Genomic DNA, 18,473 nt, shown 5'->3' on the forward strand with positions numbered 1-18,473 from the left:
TGGAAGCTTCCTGCATGCAGCGCTGCTCCGGGAACCTTCTTGCCGCCGAGTCCCGATGTAACTGCAGCAAAATCATAACTATTTGAAGCTTGAGCAGATGGGATCAGATGGTTTGTGGGGATGGGACAGCGACCAAGCTCACAGGGACAGGGTGGGGACGGGGACTGAGCTGGTGGGGATAGGGACACATTTTTCTCCACTCTAATACAGGGTTAAATCATGTAGAATTATTAACCTGGCAATTATTAGACCTGGCAATGAGCTGCTAAATTGTGTTCATTGCTGAAATCCAAAACATGACAAGCAAGTGGAGTTGAAAACTAAGAGAAACAGATATCAGTATTCTTTTTAGCAAGCAGGTCCATACATCAGTGTGTATTTTAAAACCTCTGTAGCATTGTACCTGAATGTAGACTGCTTTGATCCATTCCAGGTGGAAAGTATGTCTTTAAATATTCCTTGACCTGCACCATCACATCTTTAATATTGGACAATTGAGTACTGCTGTAGATTTCAAGTTCTAAAAGTGTTGTGCCCAGCTCTGGTTGTGGTTCCCTAACCTATTGTAAACTGGTGTTGTCCAAACCAATAAAGATTCAAAACAGGAAAATTGGGGCACGGATGAGATAAAGTAACATTTTGAGTAGATTTACTCAAAGGTGAGCATGCATGTTCATGCTTTGAATGCATATTTATTAATAACAAGTGTTAATGTGATAACATACTTTAGTAAAGCACAACTTTAATATTCTACTGAGCCAAATAAAACTATTTGCTATTTTGCCTGAATATTACCAAGAAAGAAAAGTTTGTCTGTGGTAAGCCACAGTCCTTACAGAGAGTTTTGAAACAGAAGATTTTGCCGGGGGTGGGGGTTTGACTTTTTTCACATCCATGGAAATACGCTCAGTGAATGTGACCATTATTTCAATTGTTGCATCCACAGAGCAATACATTGAGTTTTGCTGCCATCTGCTGGAGTGATTTTTTTTCACTCATACTTTTTTCTTGTATCAGTGTGGTTCTGGTTTCTATCAGTTGGTAGCCATAATATTTAGCCATTTCTGTGCTTTTCATTTAGTGAACTGGAAGGTTTTGTTGAAGAACTTAAAAAGAACTCTGGAGCCTTTAATAGAGTGGTTACGCTGAAAGATGTTGAAGATGGAGCTTTCCTTCTGCGGCAAATAGGCGAATCTGTAGCAAACCTAAAAGGTGAATTAGCTCTTTTCTTCTCAGCTGCTATAGTTTCTTTTCCAAGTGAAAAGGAGGATTCTACAGTTTAAAACATGTACTGTTGTTTTGAGGACTGGTTTTTTTTCACCAGTTAATTTCACCAGTTATTTTCCTGTAGTACCCCCTTGCTAGTCAGTTTTTCAGGCTATCCACATTGAATTTACATAAACTTGATTTGCATACACTGCCTCCATTAAATACAAATTTATTTCATGCATATTTATTGTGGATATCTTGAAAACCTGACTGGCAAGGGGGTACTCCTTGAACGAGTTGAGAAACACTGGGTTGGAACATAAGACCATAAGCGTTGCCATACTGGGACAGACCAAAGGTCCATCAAGCCCAGTATTCTGTTTCCAACAGAGGCCAACCCAGGTCCCAAGTACCTGGTAGAATCCCAAATAGTAGCAACATTCCAGAGCTGAGATTGTGATGTCATAATGCCTCATTCCATCAATGCCTATGAGTCAAACTCATCAGTGATGCCACAATGGCTTCATTATCCTATACTTGGCTCACATAAGAATCAGGGTATGACTGAGCACAACCACAGACCTTCAAGCTTTGCACTGAAGAATGCTGATGTAGAAGGACTGAGGTTGAGATAGACACTAAAGAATGACATGGGATGGTTTTCCATGGCTATCTTTGGCGCCTAAGAACCAGATTCTAAAAACGACACCTAAGCACACCTACATTGTAGGCGCTGCTCTGCACAGTTGTTTATCAATCACTAGGCGTCCTTTATAGAATCCCTCCTACTTAGGTATGTTTAGGTGTCACTGGGTGTCCTAAATGTACGTGGCAGTACATTAGGCCAAGTTTTACTTGGCCTAATTTACTGGCACTTAACTTGGACACCTAGTGACACCTGAGTCAGCCACCCCTATTCTCCGTCTCCTAACAAAGACTACTTTTCAGGTAGGCATCAGAAGATGCCTCAACTTAGGTGTCAGTAGGCACCTCTCTGAGTTCCACCCAGAACTCTTAATTAGTTGGGTTTTTAAAAATTAATTTATCAATTAACTTCAATGGCACAGTCAATTACCACACCATTTAAGCTAATTAAAACAATTTGGGTTGCACATGGATTTTAGTTAGACATCACTAGGCGTCCGCGATTAGAGTCCCTAAAGGCACCTAATGTACGTATCCTTTATAGAATCTGGTCCCAAGTGCGTAATGTTGCATTATTGAAAATTTATTTTGTGGTGTTCTCTTAATTATAGGAGAGTTTCCACCTTTACAGAATAAAATGCGGGCAGTTCTTCGTGTTGAAGTGGAGGCTGTGAAATTTCTTAAAGAGGAGCCTCATAAACTGGACAGTTTGCTGAAAAGAATTCGGAGCATGACAGATGTTCTTACCACCTTAAGAAGGTGACTATTTCCCCTAAATCTCTGAGCAGGTCTTTAATTTAGAGCCAAAAACATACTTCCTGGCAATATCTAAGAGACTGTTGTAAAAATGTGTACATCTAAGTGATAAACAGTTCACAGCAGTCAGCTTTAGTGATAATCGACCACACTAGAAGCTAAATGTTGGTCTGGTCCACCCTAGTGATTCCTATTTATTAAAAAAATGCTTTCCATATGATTCTAGATCTTCTCTCTGATCAACAGTGGGTCAGTTCAGATTTTGTTTCACTGTTTTACCTAAAACAGAAGTTTTAAACTGGTTCTTGAGGACCATAAACTAGTCTAGTTTTCAGGCCATCCCTAATGAATAAGCATGAGAAAGATTTGCATAGCCACTGCCTCCATTATAAGCAGATCTCTCAATTATCTGTAATATTCAGCCTAAAATGGACCCAGCTGAATAACTGATCATCGGTCGAGTGAAATGTGAGTGTGCCATAGTATATTGATGGCCTGAATTATCTGGCTAGCTTTGTCCAGGCAGTGCTGATAATATTAACACTGTCTGGGAATTAAAACCATGTTCACGGAATCTATCCAGCATTACCTCTATCGGGCAGCTAAATTTTTGTCAGGTTATTATTTTCGTGGACAGAAATTGGCAGGGAATGAAAGGAATTGGAATTTTAAACTCCAAAAGTTAGACAGTCTCTTCCAATATTGGCCTTATAGATTTTAATTTTCAGTAACTTGTAGCTATAATATTTGAGGGAAACTTAGCATAATATCAGTATCCTTCATGGAGGTTCATCACCCATTCACAAGCAATCTCTCTACATTTAATGGAATCACCATCATACTGCCTCTTAGGTCTGAAAAGTCTCAAAACCCCTATGGAGCAGCTGGTTGTTAAGTACAATGTCTTGTGGCTCTTGCAGCTGTCCGGGTGGTGTCATGTCTGAGTTTGTTTGATCGATTTTCACAACACAAAAAGAAGTCAGGAAGGGACTGTACACATCAGCCTTCAGAGCAAACGTAAATTTATTAAAAGTATTTCAATCATTAAAACATATACATAAAATAATGCAAGCCTAATAAAGAGTCCTTAATCATTTTTTACTGTACCCCGACACGGTCCATGTTTCAGCTTCTAAATGTAAGCCTTCATCAGGGGTATGCTTGTAATCACCAGTAGATGGCACCGGTGTCATGGAAATATACAAAGGATTGCTCTATGCTTGTATGGCCAACTAAATCTTGGGTAAAAAACAACAACCGGAATGCTCGGTCCTATACACTGCTCAGAATTCTACATGAAGGCAATGTTGTCGTTGATCGATTTATCAGCCATTGAGCTCTAAAAGCCACAGCAAATTGACTGAAATTTTGACTCAGTAATCCTGGACAGCTACAAGAACCACCATGACACCATCACAAAGCCTGCAATTATGTTTGTTTTATTTACTACTGCTGTATGTGCTCTTTGTTTTATAGACAGGTTACCGAGGGGCTGCTAAAGGGCACCAATTCAACCCACACTGTTCACTACACTACCATAGAAAAGGCTGCACCAGCAGAAGGACTCTATGAGCAGGAGGCAGCGGTTCCCAGCCAGGGGCACTCCCTTCAGACTGCTGAATCACAGACTTCCTCTGTCAAATCGGAAATCCTGCCTTGCCCTGCAATGACAGTTCACCACGCACAGAGTTCTCCAGTTGTCATGCATCAGTCCCAGCACTCCTCGGCCCTGTTGAACCATCCTCCTAATTCCCCCTCGTTGGCCAGCCATTCGTTTGGCCTTCTGATGGGAGGCCATCAAATGCCGAACTCGACAACCGCAGTACAGGAGGTACAGTCTCCTCAATCACCCACGGCAGCGGTAAATGGGTCCACCGTGCAAAGCCTTTTTATTGAAGAAATTCACCATGCAGGTTATAAAAACAGAGCAGTCTCAATAGAGGTATGGTGTTTTTCTGATTTTATCCTTGTGCTGGCCTATATACTCGTGCCTAACTTTCTCTTATCAAAATTTTGGGTAAAATTTGGATACCATTTATAACTGTTATTCATGATAAAGAACAATTAGGTAGGTATACTGTAGTTGCATGTATCGATGCTTGTTAACTGAGTTAGTTGTAGAGTGTATTTGAACTATCATCTCTCATTTGTCCAAGTTTGCAAAGGAGTGTTGAGAAGCAATTGAAATGAAACATTTTAAAAAAAGCAAAAAATATTGATGCTAAATATTTACCTACCATAATGAGGTAGAAGTCTTTCTTCCCACTCCCAGGTTTAGGGAATTCTTGATTTGCATTCTTTACCAGGTCTCAATCAGAAATTCCCTGACCTCGGGGGGGATGAATCCTGAGGCAAAAAAGTCCATCTTCCCTGCTTTCTGCCCTCCCTCTTTCTCCTGCTCCTGATTCCACTATCCTCTCCCCCTTTGTTTAACTCTCTTCATCCATTTTGAAATATCTTTTACTTTCCTCTGATCTGTTTGTGCTCCTCTTCCTGTATCCCTTAATTCAGGGCCTTGACATCTCTTTTTCTCCTCCTGGTTTACTGTCCTCACACCTTCAATTTCCAAGATTCTCTGTCCTCCCCTTCCTTCCTTTGTCCTCTCTTCATTCTGTCCTAAGCACCTCTGGGTTTGTTTGTTTTTTCACTTCATTTCCCTTGTTCTTCTTTCTTCCTTCCTTCTCCTGTCCCTTCCCGCCCTCTCTGGTGTGCCTCTGACTCTCTCCTCAACAGCCACATTCCTCTGCCATCTTTCCCTGTGACACTGCTGTTCCCGCCTCTTTCCCCTCTGCCCTTTTTTCTTTTCCCACCTTTGTACCTCCGCCTTCTAGCTCTATATTCCATATCCATCCATCTTTTGTTCTCCTCTGTCCATAGTTCCTGATTCCTCTTTGTCTTCACCCTTCCTTCTCTTGCATCCTTCTGACCTTCTACCCTTCCTTCTACTTTTCCCTATTCTTCTGTTCCCTCTGGCCTTTGACCTTCCAGCTCCTACAAATTTTAAAATGCCACAGAATTCTGCCACAGTTGAAGTTAGTGTCTCCTATACCTATGTTTTCATGGTGATAATCAGACTGAGAAAGAGGGATGGGAAAAGGAGAGAGGTGTGAGAAATGCAGCTTCCTCTGCCACTGGAGTTTTTGAATATTAATGCTCTGGAAATCCAGTGCTTGGGTTTGAAAGTCGAAGCGTACTCTAAATCAGACTCATGGAGATGCTGCTAGGTATGATCAAGGGGTAAATTAATTCCTTGGCGATGCCGTCCAAAGAGGGTAGTAAGGGCCAGAGAAAAGGTGAGCAATGTGCCTGTTAACATATTTGCAGGACTCCTACCTCTTCCTTGGCCACTGAGTTTGTGCCTTTGGAAAAATTCTGATCTAAACAGAACCTTCTGACCTTACCCAAAGCTTTGTGTCCATGTGCTGTGAATCAGCATATTTAAATTGGTTGCGATTATTGAGTCTTAGTCTAATTTTCTTAGCTTAGAATCTGTAAAAAAAAAAAAAAAAAAGAGAAGTATTTCTGCATTACTGTGATCAGCAATCAGCGAAGTATGCAGAACTGGACATAGTGAGCCTTTTCAGAGTGAAACGTTACATGCTATGATCCCATTTAAAACCAAAAGCACCTGTCCCAACTTCCTAGTCGTGAGAGAGTGCTTGTTGTTGAAGGATACTGATGCATGCGATGTGCACAGGGTGGAACTGAACTGTGCCTGTGAAATCTCATTAGCTACAAAGAAGTGCACAACTGAACATCTACTATTTTGGCTCAGGAAGCAGAAAAGAAATGGGAAGAGAAGAGGCAAAATCTTGATCACTATAATGGAAAGGAGTTTGAGAAGCTCTTGGAAGAAGCACAGGCCAATATCATGAAGTCGATCCCAAGCCTGGAAGTACCACCCCAGCCTCCAAAAAGAGATGTGGACAAATTAGAAGTTGTAGGTAAGACTGAGATAATTAAAGATGTTTTGTGCTTTAAAGCAAACTTGGGATAGAGTAGTATACTTTCGAATACTGGTATTTCATATACAGAAATTATGTCAACCACACAGTACATAGCAAATGAAACAGGATTATGTTATTTGTTCCTCTGTATAAGGTAGCTCTGCCGTTTACATTTTGGGCAAGTGTTGCGTGAGGAACACATTGATCTTTTGTACTACTTGACAGATGATCCATCTAGTTCTTCCATGTTTCTTTGAGTTAGTAGAAAAGTAATCTTCAGCATTTTTCCACTTTGCACTCATTGTATAACATAGCCACGCAAAAGCCGAGGAGAGAAATTTCTGGTGACGGAGCAGGCAGAAAAGGAAGCATGGAACCTCCAGGTGTTTGAGAGACTGAGCAGTAGAAATAAGGAATTAGTTTTATAAACATTTTCCACATGTAATAGAATAATGGCATATGTTAAAATCCCATCTAAGCACTAGTCTAGAAATCCCTATTTTGTTTAAGAACATAAGAATTTGCCTCCGCTGGGTCAGACCAGAGGTCCATCGCGCCCAGCGGTCCACTCCCGCGGCGGCCCATCAGGTCCATGACCTGTAAAGTGATCTTTTGTCTAGAACCTGTTCTTCCCTAATCCTTTATATCCTTCAAACCCCTTTTCTTTTTTTATCTATACCCTTTCTTTCTCCTTTATCTGTAACCTTCAATCCCCTTATCCTTCAGGAATTTATCTAGTCCCTCTTTGAAACCCCATAATGTAGTTTGACCTATTACACCCTCCAGAAGCGCATTCCAGGTATCCACCACCCTCTGTGTGAAGAAGAATTTCCTAGCATTGGTTCTAAACCTGTCCCCTTTCAATTTCTCCAGATGTCCTCTTGTTCTTGTACGCTGTACGCTGAAGAACCTGTCCCTCTCCACCCTCTCTATGCTTTTCATAATCTTGTAAGTCTCTATCATGTCTCCTCTGAGTCTCCGCTTCTCCAAGGAGAAGAGCCCAAGTTTCTCTAACCTCTCAGCGTATGACAGATTTTCCATACCTTTTATGATTCGTGTGGCTCTTCTCTGGACCCTCTCAAGTATCTAACCTAAAACTAATCACCCAGCAGTATATAAATATATAATGAAAAACAGACCTAAATACTGCAAATACCTAGCAGTGCACATTAGTGTTAGTAGCCCAGAAGATTGAAAGGACTATGGCCTCAGAATCGGAGCCTACGCACTACCATAACAGTCACAAACTGGGAATAGTCTGCGTAGTATAATCGCTCCTGCTCCAATCATCGGCCCACACACCTGCAATTTTTTTAGAAATTTTTTCAAAAGCATTTAAATGAAATTACCACCCCTATGGGGTTATATGGAGATAAGTGCAAGCCAGGGTATAAAAAAGACCAAAAAAGCAACTTAGCTTTATAACTGATTGTACAGAGAAGAGCAGTCACTAGTGTTCATATGCCGACGGACCAAAAAAGCAACTTAGCTTTATAACTTTGAAATCGTGTGACCAAGTGCAGTAATTGAAGCCTTGACTCTTTAAATGTCCTGGTGGCCCTGACGCAGCGGACGACTTAAATCAGTAAAGTTCCGCGAAACGCTGGCCGCGTCCGTCGGCATATGAACACTAGTGACTGCTCTTCTCTGTACAATCAGTTATAAAGCTAAGTTGCTTTTTTGGTCTTTTTTATACCCTGGCAGTGCGTAGGCTCCGATTCTGAGGCCATAGTCCTTTCAACCCTCTCAAGTATCGCCATGTCCTTCTTAAGGTACGGTGACCAATATTGGACACAGTACTCCAGATGCGGGCGCACCATTGCCCGATACAGCGACAGGATAACTTCCTTCGTTCTGGATGTAATACCCTTCTTGATAATACCCAACATTCTGTTTGCTTTCTTAGAGGCCGCTGCGTATTGCGCCGTCGGTTTCATTGTTGTATCCACCAACACTCCCAAGTCCTTTTCAAGGTTGCTTTCCCCCAGTACCAACCCTCCCCCCCCCCCCCCCACTGTGTAGCTGAACATCGGGTTCTTTTTCCCTATATGCATGACCTTGCATTTCTCCACATTGAAGTTCATCTGCCATTTATTTGCCCACTCCTCCAGTTTGGTCAGATCCCTTTGCAGTTCTTCACATTCTCCTACAGTTCGGACCCTGCTACAGAGTTTGGTGTCATCCGCAAATTTTATAACTTCGCACTTTGTCCCTGTTTCAAGGTCAATTAATAAATACATTGAACAGCAGCGGCATAAGTACCGACCCCTGCGGGACACCGCTTGTGACCCTTCTCCAGCCTGAGTAGTGGCCCTTCACTGCAACCTGCTGCTTCCTGCTTGCCAACCAATGTTTAACCCATCTGTATACATCCCCTTCTACCCTTCTACAGTTTCTTAAGTAGTACCTTGTCAAAAGCAGGTTTTGCAGGGGGACATACTCATGGGCAAAACTCATATACGCATAACTGGTAGAATGTAAGTTACGTGAATATCTCTGGGATTTAGGTGTCAGCATTTACACCAGTATTATGGCTGGCATAAGTGCTCATGCCTAAATGTTATACTGTCCCAAAAAATGATTTAAATCCAGTTTGCTACTTAAAGTTTATATATCAATTCCAAAATTTCAAAACTCCAAGCACATCAGTTGTTTTTAAATAATTGAAGAGCCTCAGCCCCACCACTCTACCGCCTCAATACAGTTTTTAGCGGGAGCTTTACATGGTCATATCCTCATTGGCTCTTATTCTATTTAGTGTTTCCACTAGTATTACATAAAGGAGATTACGTGCCTATGTTCTTTATAGAATAGGCTCTCTCCAGGCGCCCTCCATGAGCACATGCATAGACTTTACTCTTTGCAGCAGATATTTTTTGTGTACTGTGAGGGGTCATTGGTCAAAGGCATATGGATGTATAGTTGCTTTTATAGAACATTCAAAAGGCAACTTTTTGGACTTTTCACATAAGTGCCTTGTAGCCCCAGTGAGATTAAAAGTTAATATAGAATACGCATAGAAATATCAAAAGAAAGCAACTTATAAAATGTTATGGTGTGTCAGAAGAGATTCTTACTGGCGATTGCATGTGACCCATTTTCTTCAACCACTGAGAGACCTGCCAGTTTCAGATTTCAGCATAAGATATGTCCTCTGACTCTTGGTCAGTCTACACCCCCTGAAATTTACAGCCTTCTTTTACCACATAAAGTCACAGTACAGATCCAAGACAGCTCCATGGGCTTCAGTTCTGTTTTTAATGTTGCTAGCACTGCCTTGCTAAGGAGCCCCAGCATGAAGAGAAGGGAACATGCTGGACCATGGGAATGACAGAGGAGCAGGGAACAAAGTGATTGGTGGAACAAAGCAAAGGGAAAAAAGTGGGAGAGATGCTGGACTTGCGGGGAGGGGAGGAAGAGAGGGAGACGGAACGATTCTGGACAGTTAGAAAGGAAGAACAGGAAAAGATGTAGGACCTGTTTTGTTTTTAATTTTTTTTTGGGGGGGAGGGGTGGAGGAAGAGAGAAAGAAGGAAAGATGCTTAATCTGATTGGGGGAAGGGACAGAGTTGCCAGGAGGGCAGAGTTAGTGTGCTTGGTTGGGATGGGGAGAAGGAGAGAAAGAGTGTGCCAGGAGAAAGGAGTGAAAGAGAGCATGGGCAAGGATAAAAAGGGAAGCTGAGAGATGGGAAGAGCTGGAAGGAGGAGATGAAGGAAGCTGAGAAGGTGGAAGACAGAGTTTTGTAAAAGGAGGAGAGGGAAGGTGAGAAAAAGGAAAAGGAGAGAGATGAGAAAAGGGAGATGAGTGAGAAGGGCCAAAAGTGGAGAGAGAAGGAAGGAGGAGGGGTGGAAGAGGAGATGAGTGGGAATGCCAGGAGCAAGAGGTTGTATGTGAAAGAACAGGAGAGGAGAATGAGTGAGTATAGACAGGAAAAAGTAAAACTCAGGAAGAGAAAACAAAAGAAATGGAACCTATAACATAAGCCAAAGAAAGATGATAAAGTAGAAAAGTATTGAGGAAATGCTGAAAATGAAATGAGTAACAGAAGAAAATTAGAAATCAGAGGGGAGGACAAATGTGAAAAAAAATAAATAGGGAAAAAGCTAGAAAAATAAAAATAAGTCTAAATGAAATATAATAAAAATAAACATTACAAAGATGTTAGACTATATTAAGAAAGAAAAAGGTATGAAAATACTGTATTTTCTTATAGAGCTCATTTTCAAAATACTTAGACACACATTGAAATCTATAGTACTCTTTTCTTCTAAGTGCTTTGAAAATGAGCCCCTTGTAGCAGCTGCAACTGAACACGTGAGAAAATTGAGGACATGAGATGTGACTGATAGAATATGAGCATGGAAGAGAGGATGAATTGTGCTGTGGGAGGGAGGGAAGCTAATGGATGAAAAAATGAAAGGGGGGTGGAGTTTCTCACTACCATCGCAAATCTGAGATCCTACCTCTTTGCCCTCTAATAAACAAAGCTGGCAAATTTGGGTGCAGGAATGGCAGTACAGTGGTACCTCGGTTTACGAGTGCACCAGTTTGCGAGTGTTTTGCAAGACAAGCAAAACATTTGCAAAATCGGCACCTCGGAAACCGAGTGTGGCTCGATTTACAAGCGCCCCCCCCCGCGATCCGGCACCCTCCCCCCCGCGATCTGGCACCTTTCCCCCGCGATCTGGCACCCCTCCCTCCGCCGCGATTGTGCACCCCCCCCCCCCCCCGCCGTGATTGGGCACCCCCCGACACTTCTTACCGGCACCTGGGCACCGGCACCGGCATATCCTGTGCTTGATGCCGGTGCCCGAAGATCGGCCTCCTCTTCTGCTGGGCCTTGAGTATCTGCGCATGCTCAAGGCCTGCGAATTCATGTTCAGAACGTGAACTCGCAGGCCTTGAGCATGCGCAGAAGCTCAAGGCCCAGCAGAAGAGGAGGCCGATCTTCGGGCACCGGCACCAAGCACAGGACATGCCGGTGCCAGTGCCCAGGTGACGGTAAGAAGCGGCGGGGGGTGCCCAATCGCATTGGGGGGGTGCCGGATCGTGGCGGGGGTGCCCAATGGCGGCAGGGGGGTGCCGGATCACGGCGGGGAGGTGCCCAATCGCGGGGGGGGGGGAGGGTGCCGGGTCACAGGGGGGGCCTTTGGGGGGAGCAATGCCGGTTCTCATGGGGGGGCGAGGAACCTATCAAAACGAGTTTCCATTATTTCCTATGGGGAAACTCGCATTTTGGATTACGAGCATGCTCCTGGAATGGATCTGCTCTGCTGACCCATCACACACAACCACCATCCCTGTCCACTTCTCCCTATATCGCCCTCCAAAACCCAAAGTACCCACGCTCACACCCCACACCCCACATTCTCACCTAATACGGCTCCCAAATCCTCCACCCCCCCGCAAACCCACCAAACCCAGCTCAAAAAAACCTAGAACACTAAAAAAACTGGCCTACTCCCACTATGCCCCAGCCAACCACCCAAACCACCAGAACCTACTAGGCTTTTACCTAAACATTAGATCCATGAGGAACAAAGCCATTCTAATCAGAGACTGGCTGACGGATACCAACCCCGACTTCATACTACTCACCGAAACCTGGCTACTATCAGACAAGGATATTATAATCAAAGATTGCCTACCCGCAGGATACAAGATCCTCTCCCTGGCCAGAACTCGAGGAAGAGGAGGAGGCCTAGCAATAATCTTCAGAGATCAGCTTAATTGTACGGCACTCAACACCAAATCCTCTCCCAACGCAGAAATATTAACCATCTCACTCACCTCTAAATCCCTTGCCTCCTCGCTAACTATCACTCTATTCTACATCCCACCCCAAAAATGGTCCCTAGCCAAAGAGGACCTCGCTGACGCCTTACTAACTAATTATCTAACAAGTCCTTACAACCTTCTATGCGGAGACATCAACATCCACCTTGAGCAAGCGGACCAACCAGAAGTTGCCGACTTCTGGTCACTCACCTCCCAACTAGGCTTCTTCAAACCCCCCCCAACCAAAACTCACCAAAAGGGCCATCAGCTAGACCTGGTCACATTCTCCTCCAACGAGCTAACCGACCCAAAAATATACTGGAAACAAGCCAACTGGACAGACTCCCTATGGTCCGACCACAGACTATGCGACTTTTCCTTGGGTTGCCAACAAAAACATTCAAGAAACAACAAAACAAGAAACATCACAACCCACACTACTAGAGGAAAGATAGACCCAGAGGAATTCTGGTCTCGCTATGACACCCACATAAAACAAGACGAAGAAATAGATCAACTCATGTCCGCCTGGATCACTGACAGCACTAACATCCTAAATGAAATAGCCCCTTTAAAAACTCGCCACATCAGAACCACAAATCAGGAGGGATGGTTCGACACAGAGCTGTTACTGTTAAAGAGGGACCTCAGAAAGTCAGAAAGACTATGGATAAAGTCAGGAACCCAGGAACTCAGAACTGCCTGGAGACTCAAACTAAAAACCTACAAAAACCTTACCAAGGAAAAACGGAAAAAATTCTACTCACACTTAATTGGAAACATCACATCCAACAGCAGCAACCTCTTCAAACTCGTCAATAACCTTTACAACATTGAAACACTCACTAACAACCAGGAAGATTCAACACTAACCGCCAACACCCTAGCGGATTTCTTCAACTCCAAGATCCTAAAACTAAGATCAGCACTACCCACCAAGACCAATCCCCTGGAGCTCTTTCCCATCCTCCCTGACATCGACATAGCTAAACCAGACCAAGGGTCTAGATCCGACCTAAACTGGAACCAACTTACCACAATCGACTGGAAAACCTTCAACAAATATTACAACAAATACACCAAATCCTTCTGCAAACTAGATACTTGCCCCCCAAATGTGATGAAAACGGCTCCGATCTACTTCAAAGCTAACATGCTACTATGGGTCAACTCCCTACTATCCGCAGGAAACTTCCCTCCAGAACAAGGACATATCTTAATAACCCCAATCATAAAAAGCATAAAGGACTCTTCCAACGCACCTTCCAATTACAGACCAATAGCTAACATACCACTATTCACCAAAATCGCGGAAGGGGCAGTAAAAGCAGAACTCTCCGCATACCTGGAAAAATTCAATATCCTAAGCGACAATCAATCGGGCTTCCGCACGGACCACAGCACAGAGACCATCATCGCCTCCTTACTAGACCACCTGCACATACTCTTCAGTCGGGGCTCCAGCGCCCTGATCTTACAATTTGATCTAAGCAGTGCGTTTGACCTAGTTGACCACACTATTCTCCTGGAATGCCTGGCCCACATTGGAATCTCCGACCGGGTACTCAGCTGGTTCCAAGGGTTCCTACGAAACAGATCCTACAGGGTACACAAAAATGACAACCTCTCCTACAGCTGGGTGAACTCCTGCGGTGTACCACAAGGCTCCCCCTTATCCCCCACCCTATTCAATATCTACCTCGCCTCCCTCAGTAACCTCCTTCACAAACTTAAGCTCAAATTCTTCATCTATGCAGATGACATCACAATTGTCATCCCTCTAACCAGTCTATCCCAGGATCTTCTCAACTACATAACTAGCATACTCAGCCAGATAGAACTCTGGATGCTCTCCTTCAAACTAAAGCTCAACCCAGACAAAACAAAATTCTTTCTAGCCACCCCCAAAGACAAAATCAAAGACACCACAATCCAGGTGAAAGGATTGGTTTTCCCACTCGAACAAACATTAAAAATACTAGGAGTCACGCTTGACAAACATCTATCCCTAGAAAATCACACAGACCTCACTGTCAAGAAAGGCCTTTCAGCACTCTGGAAACTCCGTACCATAAAGAAATACTTCGATGACACTGCATTTCGACTATTAGTTCAATCCTCTATCCTCAGCATACTGGATTATTGCAATATCATCTACCTAAGCTCCACAAAGAAAATCACCAGAAGACTAAAACTGATTCAAAACACAGCTGTCCGCCTAATTTTCGGCCTGAACAAATGGGAACACATCACCCCCTTCTACCACCAACTGCACTGGCTACCCTTCGAATCCCGAGTCCTCTTCAAGTTCGCCTGCATCTGTTACAAGACAGTATTTGGTCTCTCACCAAAATACCTCTCCCCACATTTCAACATGTATTGCACCAACAAGAAATCCCGCAGAATCCAGTTGTTTACCTTCCCCTCCATAAAATCATGCCAGCTCAAAAGATTCATCGACAAAACCTTCGCCTTCCAGGCGGCCAAGCTGAACCCTTGGCTAGCCCAAATGATGCTAGAGGCCCCGACCTACCTAGACTTCAGAAAACTTCTCAAAACACACCTCTTCCGCGAACAAGACCCTTAATCCTCACCCCCCGCATACACTCCAACCCCCCCACCCCCACATCCCTCTCCCCCCCCTCCGCTGGTTTCCCACACCCTCCATTTTATCTTCTCACCCAACTACGATAAACCTGTGCTAAAACTACTTTGCTTCCTTCCACGCTACCTGCAATTCCGACAAAATTTTTGTAAATCCGGGTTCAGACCGGATCCTAATGTAATGGATGTAAACCGCCTAGAACTCTTTGGGTATGGCGGGATATAAGAACATAATAATAATAATAATAATAATAATAATTATGCTCATAATCCAAGGTACCACTGTATTCTATAACTGTGCATGTTCATTTTTGGAATGCCCCTACCATTCCCTGGCCTTGTCCCCTTTTGAGTTGCATGCTAGGGGATTTAGGTACGCAGGGTTGTAGAAAAGTACAAGGGAAAATGCACACACAAAATCTAATTACTGCCAATTAACTGCAATAATTGCTGACATCAGTTAATGGCTTTGTTAACTAATCAATTTGCATTCACATTTTTGATCCATCTGTAAATTTAGGCACCATAAATAGAATCTTATTATTATGTATGTAAATGTTATAACGCACCCTGAGCTTTTTGTGGGGAGGATGGGCCAAAGAACTAAGGGCTCCTTTTACAAAGGTACAGTAGAAGTTTCTACTGCAGGCTGGCGAAGTAAATGCAACGATGCTCATAAGAATTCTATGAGCGTCCGAGCATTTACCTCACTGGCCTGTGGTAGAAACTTCTACCGTGGCTTTGTAAAAGCCAGCATAAATAAACAAATGAACATAACACTCATATGTAGGGCTACCTTTTGGCTCCAGAAAAAGGAGGACAGATTGAGACATCCAGGTTTTACCTCCATTGTTTTCAAAGGAAGTAAAACTCAGATTTCTCTATTTGTCCTCTTTACTTCCATTGCTTTCAGTGGAAGTACAATCCGGATATCTCAATCCGTCTTCTTTTTTCTGGAGCCATATGGTAGCCATGCTCATACAAGGTCAGACAAATGGTCCGTCTAGCCCAGTATCCTGCATACCATAGTGGCCAATCCACTCAAAAAGCAGCAACTTTCCATGCTACCGATACCAAGGCAAGCAGTGGTTTCCCCCGTGTTTTTCTCAATAGCAGAATATGGACTTTTCTTCCAGGAAATTGTATAATCCTGTTTTAAACCCACTGTTACCATATCTAAGGAAATACTTTTTTACAAAAAGGATGGTAGATGTGTGGAACAGTCTCCTGGAAGAGGTGGTAGAGACAGAGATTGTGTCTGATTTCAAGAAAGCCTGGGATAGGCACGTGGGATCTCTTAGAGAGGAAGAGATAATGGTTACTGTGGATGGGCAGACTGGATGGGCCATTTGGCCTTTATCTGCCATCATGTTTCTATGTTTCTATATCCTCTGGTAACGAGTTCCAGAGCTTAACTATTTATTGAGTGTTTTAAAGGTATTTCCATGTAACTTTAATGAGCGTCCCCCTAGTCTCTGTAATTTTTGAAAGAGTAAAAGATTGATTTACTTTTACCCTTTTACACCACTCAGGGTTTAGTAGACCTCAGTTCAATTTCAATTTATTTAATATACCACAAATATAAAAAACAAAGGTAAATCTAAGTGGTTTACTATAAAAATTTAAAATAAGGTAAAAATTAAATAAAGTAGGAAACAAAAAATTAAACAAAACGTAAAATACAATTGAGAACATGAGGAAAGTAGGGAATCAGCGGTTACAATAAAAACAAAAAGATTGGAGAGAGGGATGAAACAGCAAATTAGTTCTGCCCACACTGATTTGATAAAGCCAGGAATGCAACTTTTGGGAAAAATTGCCATCAAAGGAAAGCAAATTAAGAACAGAAGTATGCCTTTAATTATATCTTGAAGGTCGCAAATGATTTTTCTGAACGGAGATAAAAAGGCAAAGAACTCCAGAGAGTAGGAGCCATGTCAGAAAATGAAGAATTCATATGGAAATCAAGGAAAAGTTGTCAGAATGAAGGAACAACTAATAACTGCTGTTGTGAAGAGCGTAGGGTTCTTTGTAGCGAGTATGGAACCAGGAGCCAATATAAAAAGGAGGGAAGACCACTTGATAGAATCTGGTGAGAAAGAATATTATATTTGAAAGGGATGTGATATGACACCGGAAGGATGTGTTCTGATTTCAGAAGCGGTGTGATGTGATCAAACTTAGAACAGTGGCGAAGTAATCTTTCGAGATGGACGCAAACGGACTTAGACGTCCCTTTCGATTATGCCCCTCTATGTTATTGTCTTATAGTAGTAGATTTTTAAATTATGAATGTAACTTTATAACTCGCACAGAACTTCAGGATGTAGCGAGTAATAAATTTTTAAACAAAATAAATAATATTCTTGGTCTTCTTTACTTCCCCTTTCCTAATAATGCTAGTATTTCCTAGACTATGCTAACATTGTATAAAGGAAAATAGGAACCTTTATAGAAGATACTTCTAATAGGCACTCTCCTGCTGCCTAATTCCAGGCACCCATTTCTAGAAATGCTGTCATGATATCTAAAAATAATGGATAAATGGGTTATGCATTCACCATTTGCTGGCAGACGCATAACTGGCTTTGAATATTGACACCTTAAATATTTACGTACTTATGTCATTTCTTCAGCATGTAATTCTTCAGTTTCAGGTTTCAGGGTTATGCAGATGACCTACAAATTTGCTGCCCATTTGACTCCAGTATAGAGAACTTTGTAAGATCAAGGAATGTTTCACCCAAAGGGTCGTGGACACTTGGAATGCGCTACCGGAGGAAGTGATCAGGCAGAGTACGGTACAGGGATTCAAACAGGGATTGTTCGGATTCCTGAGGGATAAAGGGATCGTGGGATACTGAGAGAGGTGCTGGGATGTAACACAGGTATAGAAAGCTAACCAGGTAATAAGTATAGAAACCCAACAGGTCATGTATGTGCAAGACCGGAGGGTTAGGACTACGATGGGAAGATAGGACTTCAATGAGAAACCAAGGTGACAAGGGGGCCCCTTCTGGTGATTCAGACAGGTCGTGACCTGTTTGGGCCACCGCGGGAGCGGACTGCCGGGCAGGATGGACCTATGGTCTGACCCGGCGGAGGCACTGCTTATGTTCTTATGTTCTTATGTTTGGCAGCTGTTTCTAGCTGGCTGGGATCAGCTGAAAATACCTTGAGTCAGTAAGAAAGATGACTGTCTCTGACTTTCAAGCCAGTTTAAGCAGGATAATTCATTCAGAGAAATCGCATGTGGTGCTCCTCGAACTGACTAAAAATATTTCATATGTCCGTAAGAAGGCTTAGCTTGGTATAAAGTCCAGTCAATGTGCTTATTAAAGCCTTTTGTTGTCACCCCTCTCCAAACATTATATCACATTCATGTCTTCCAACCACAGATAAATAGTTACATATAGTAAATGACAGCAGATAAAGACCTGAACAGTCCATTCAGTCTGCCTAATAGTCTCACTCATTATACAATATATTTTTGGTTAAATTGTCTTTTCTTTAATATTTCTGAGCAATAAACC

The 18,473-nt window shown here is 42.8% G+C and overlaps 1 protein-coding gene across 17 annotated transcripts in view; it reads left to right on the top strand.

Annotated features, from left to right (window-relative positions):
• Positions 1 to 18,473, top strand: part of KIAA1217 (KIAA1217 ortholog) — a 1,295,419-nt gene that overhangs the window by 1,241,845 nt on the left and 35,101 nt on the right. For all 17 annotated transcript variants that reach the window (XR_004538150.1, XR_004538149.1, XM_033931366.1 and 14 more), the window contains 4 exons: positions 1,082 to 1,212; positions 2,466 to 2,613; positions 4,087 to 4,552; positions 6,386 to 6,554. Coding sequence is in view for 15 of the 17 variants with exons in the window: in XM_033931366.1 (XP_033787257.1) it covers positions 1,082 to 1,212; positions 2,466 to 2,613; positions 4,087 to 4,552; positions 6,386 to 6,554 (914 nt within the window). In the remaining 2 variants the exon portion in view is untranslated. The remainder of the gene's footprint in view (positions 1 to 1,081; positions 1,213 to 2,465; positions 2,614 to 4,086; positions 4,553 to 6,385; positions 6,555 to 18,473) is intronic.

This window comes from Geotrypetes seraphini, chromosome 2 (assembly GCF_902459505.1).
Source record: "Geotrypetes seraphini chromosome 2, aGeoSer1.1, whole genome shotgun sequence".
NCBI lineage: Eukaryota > Metazoa > Chordata > Amphibia > Gymnophiona > Dermophiidae > Geotrypetes > Geotrypetes seraphini.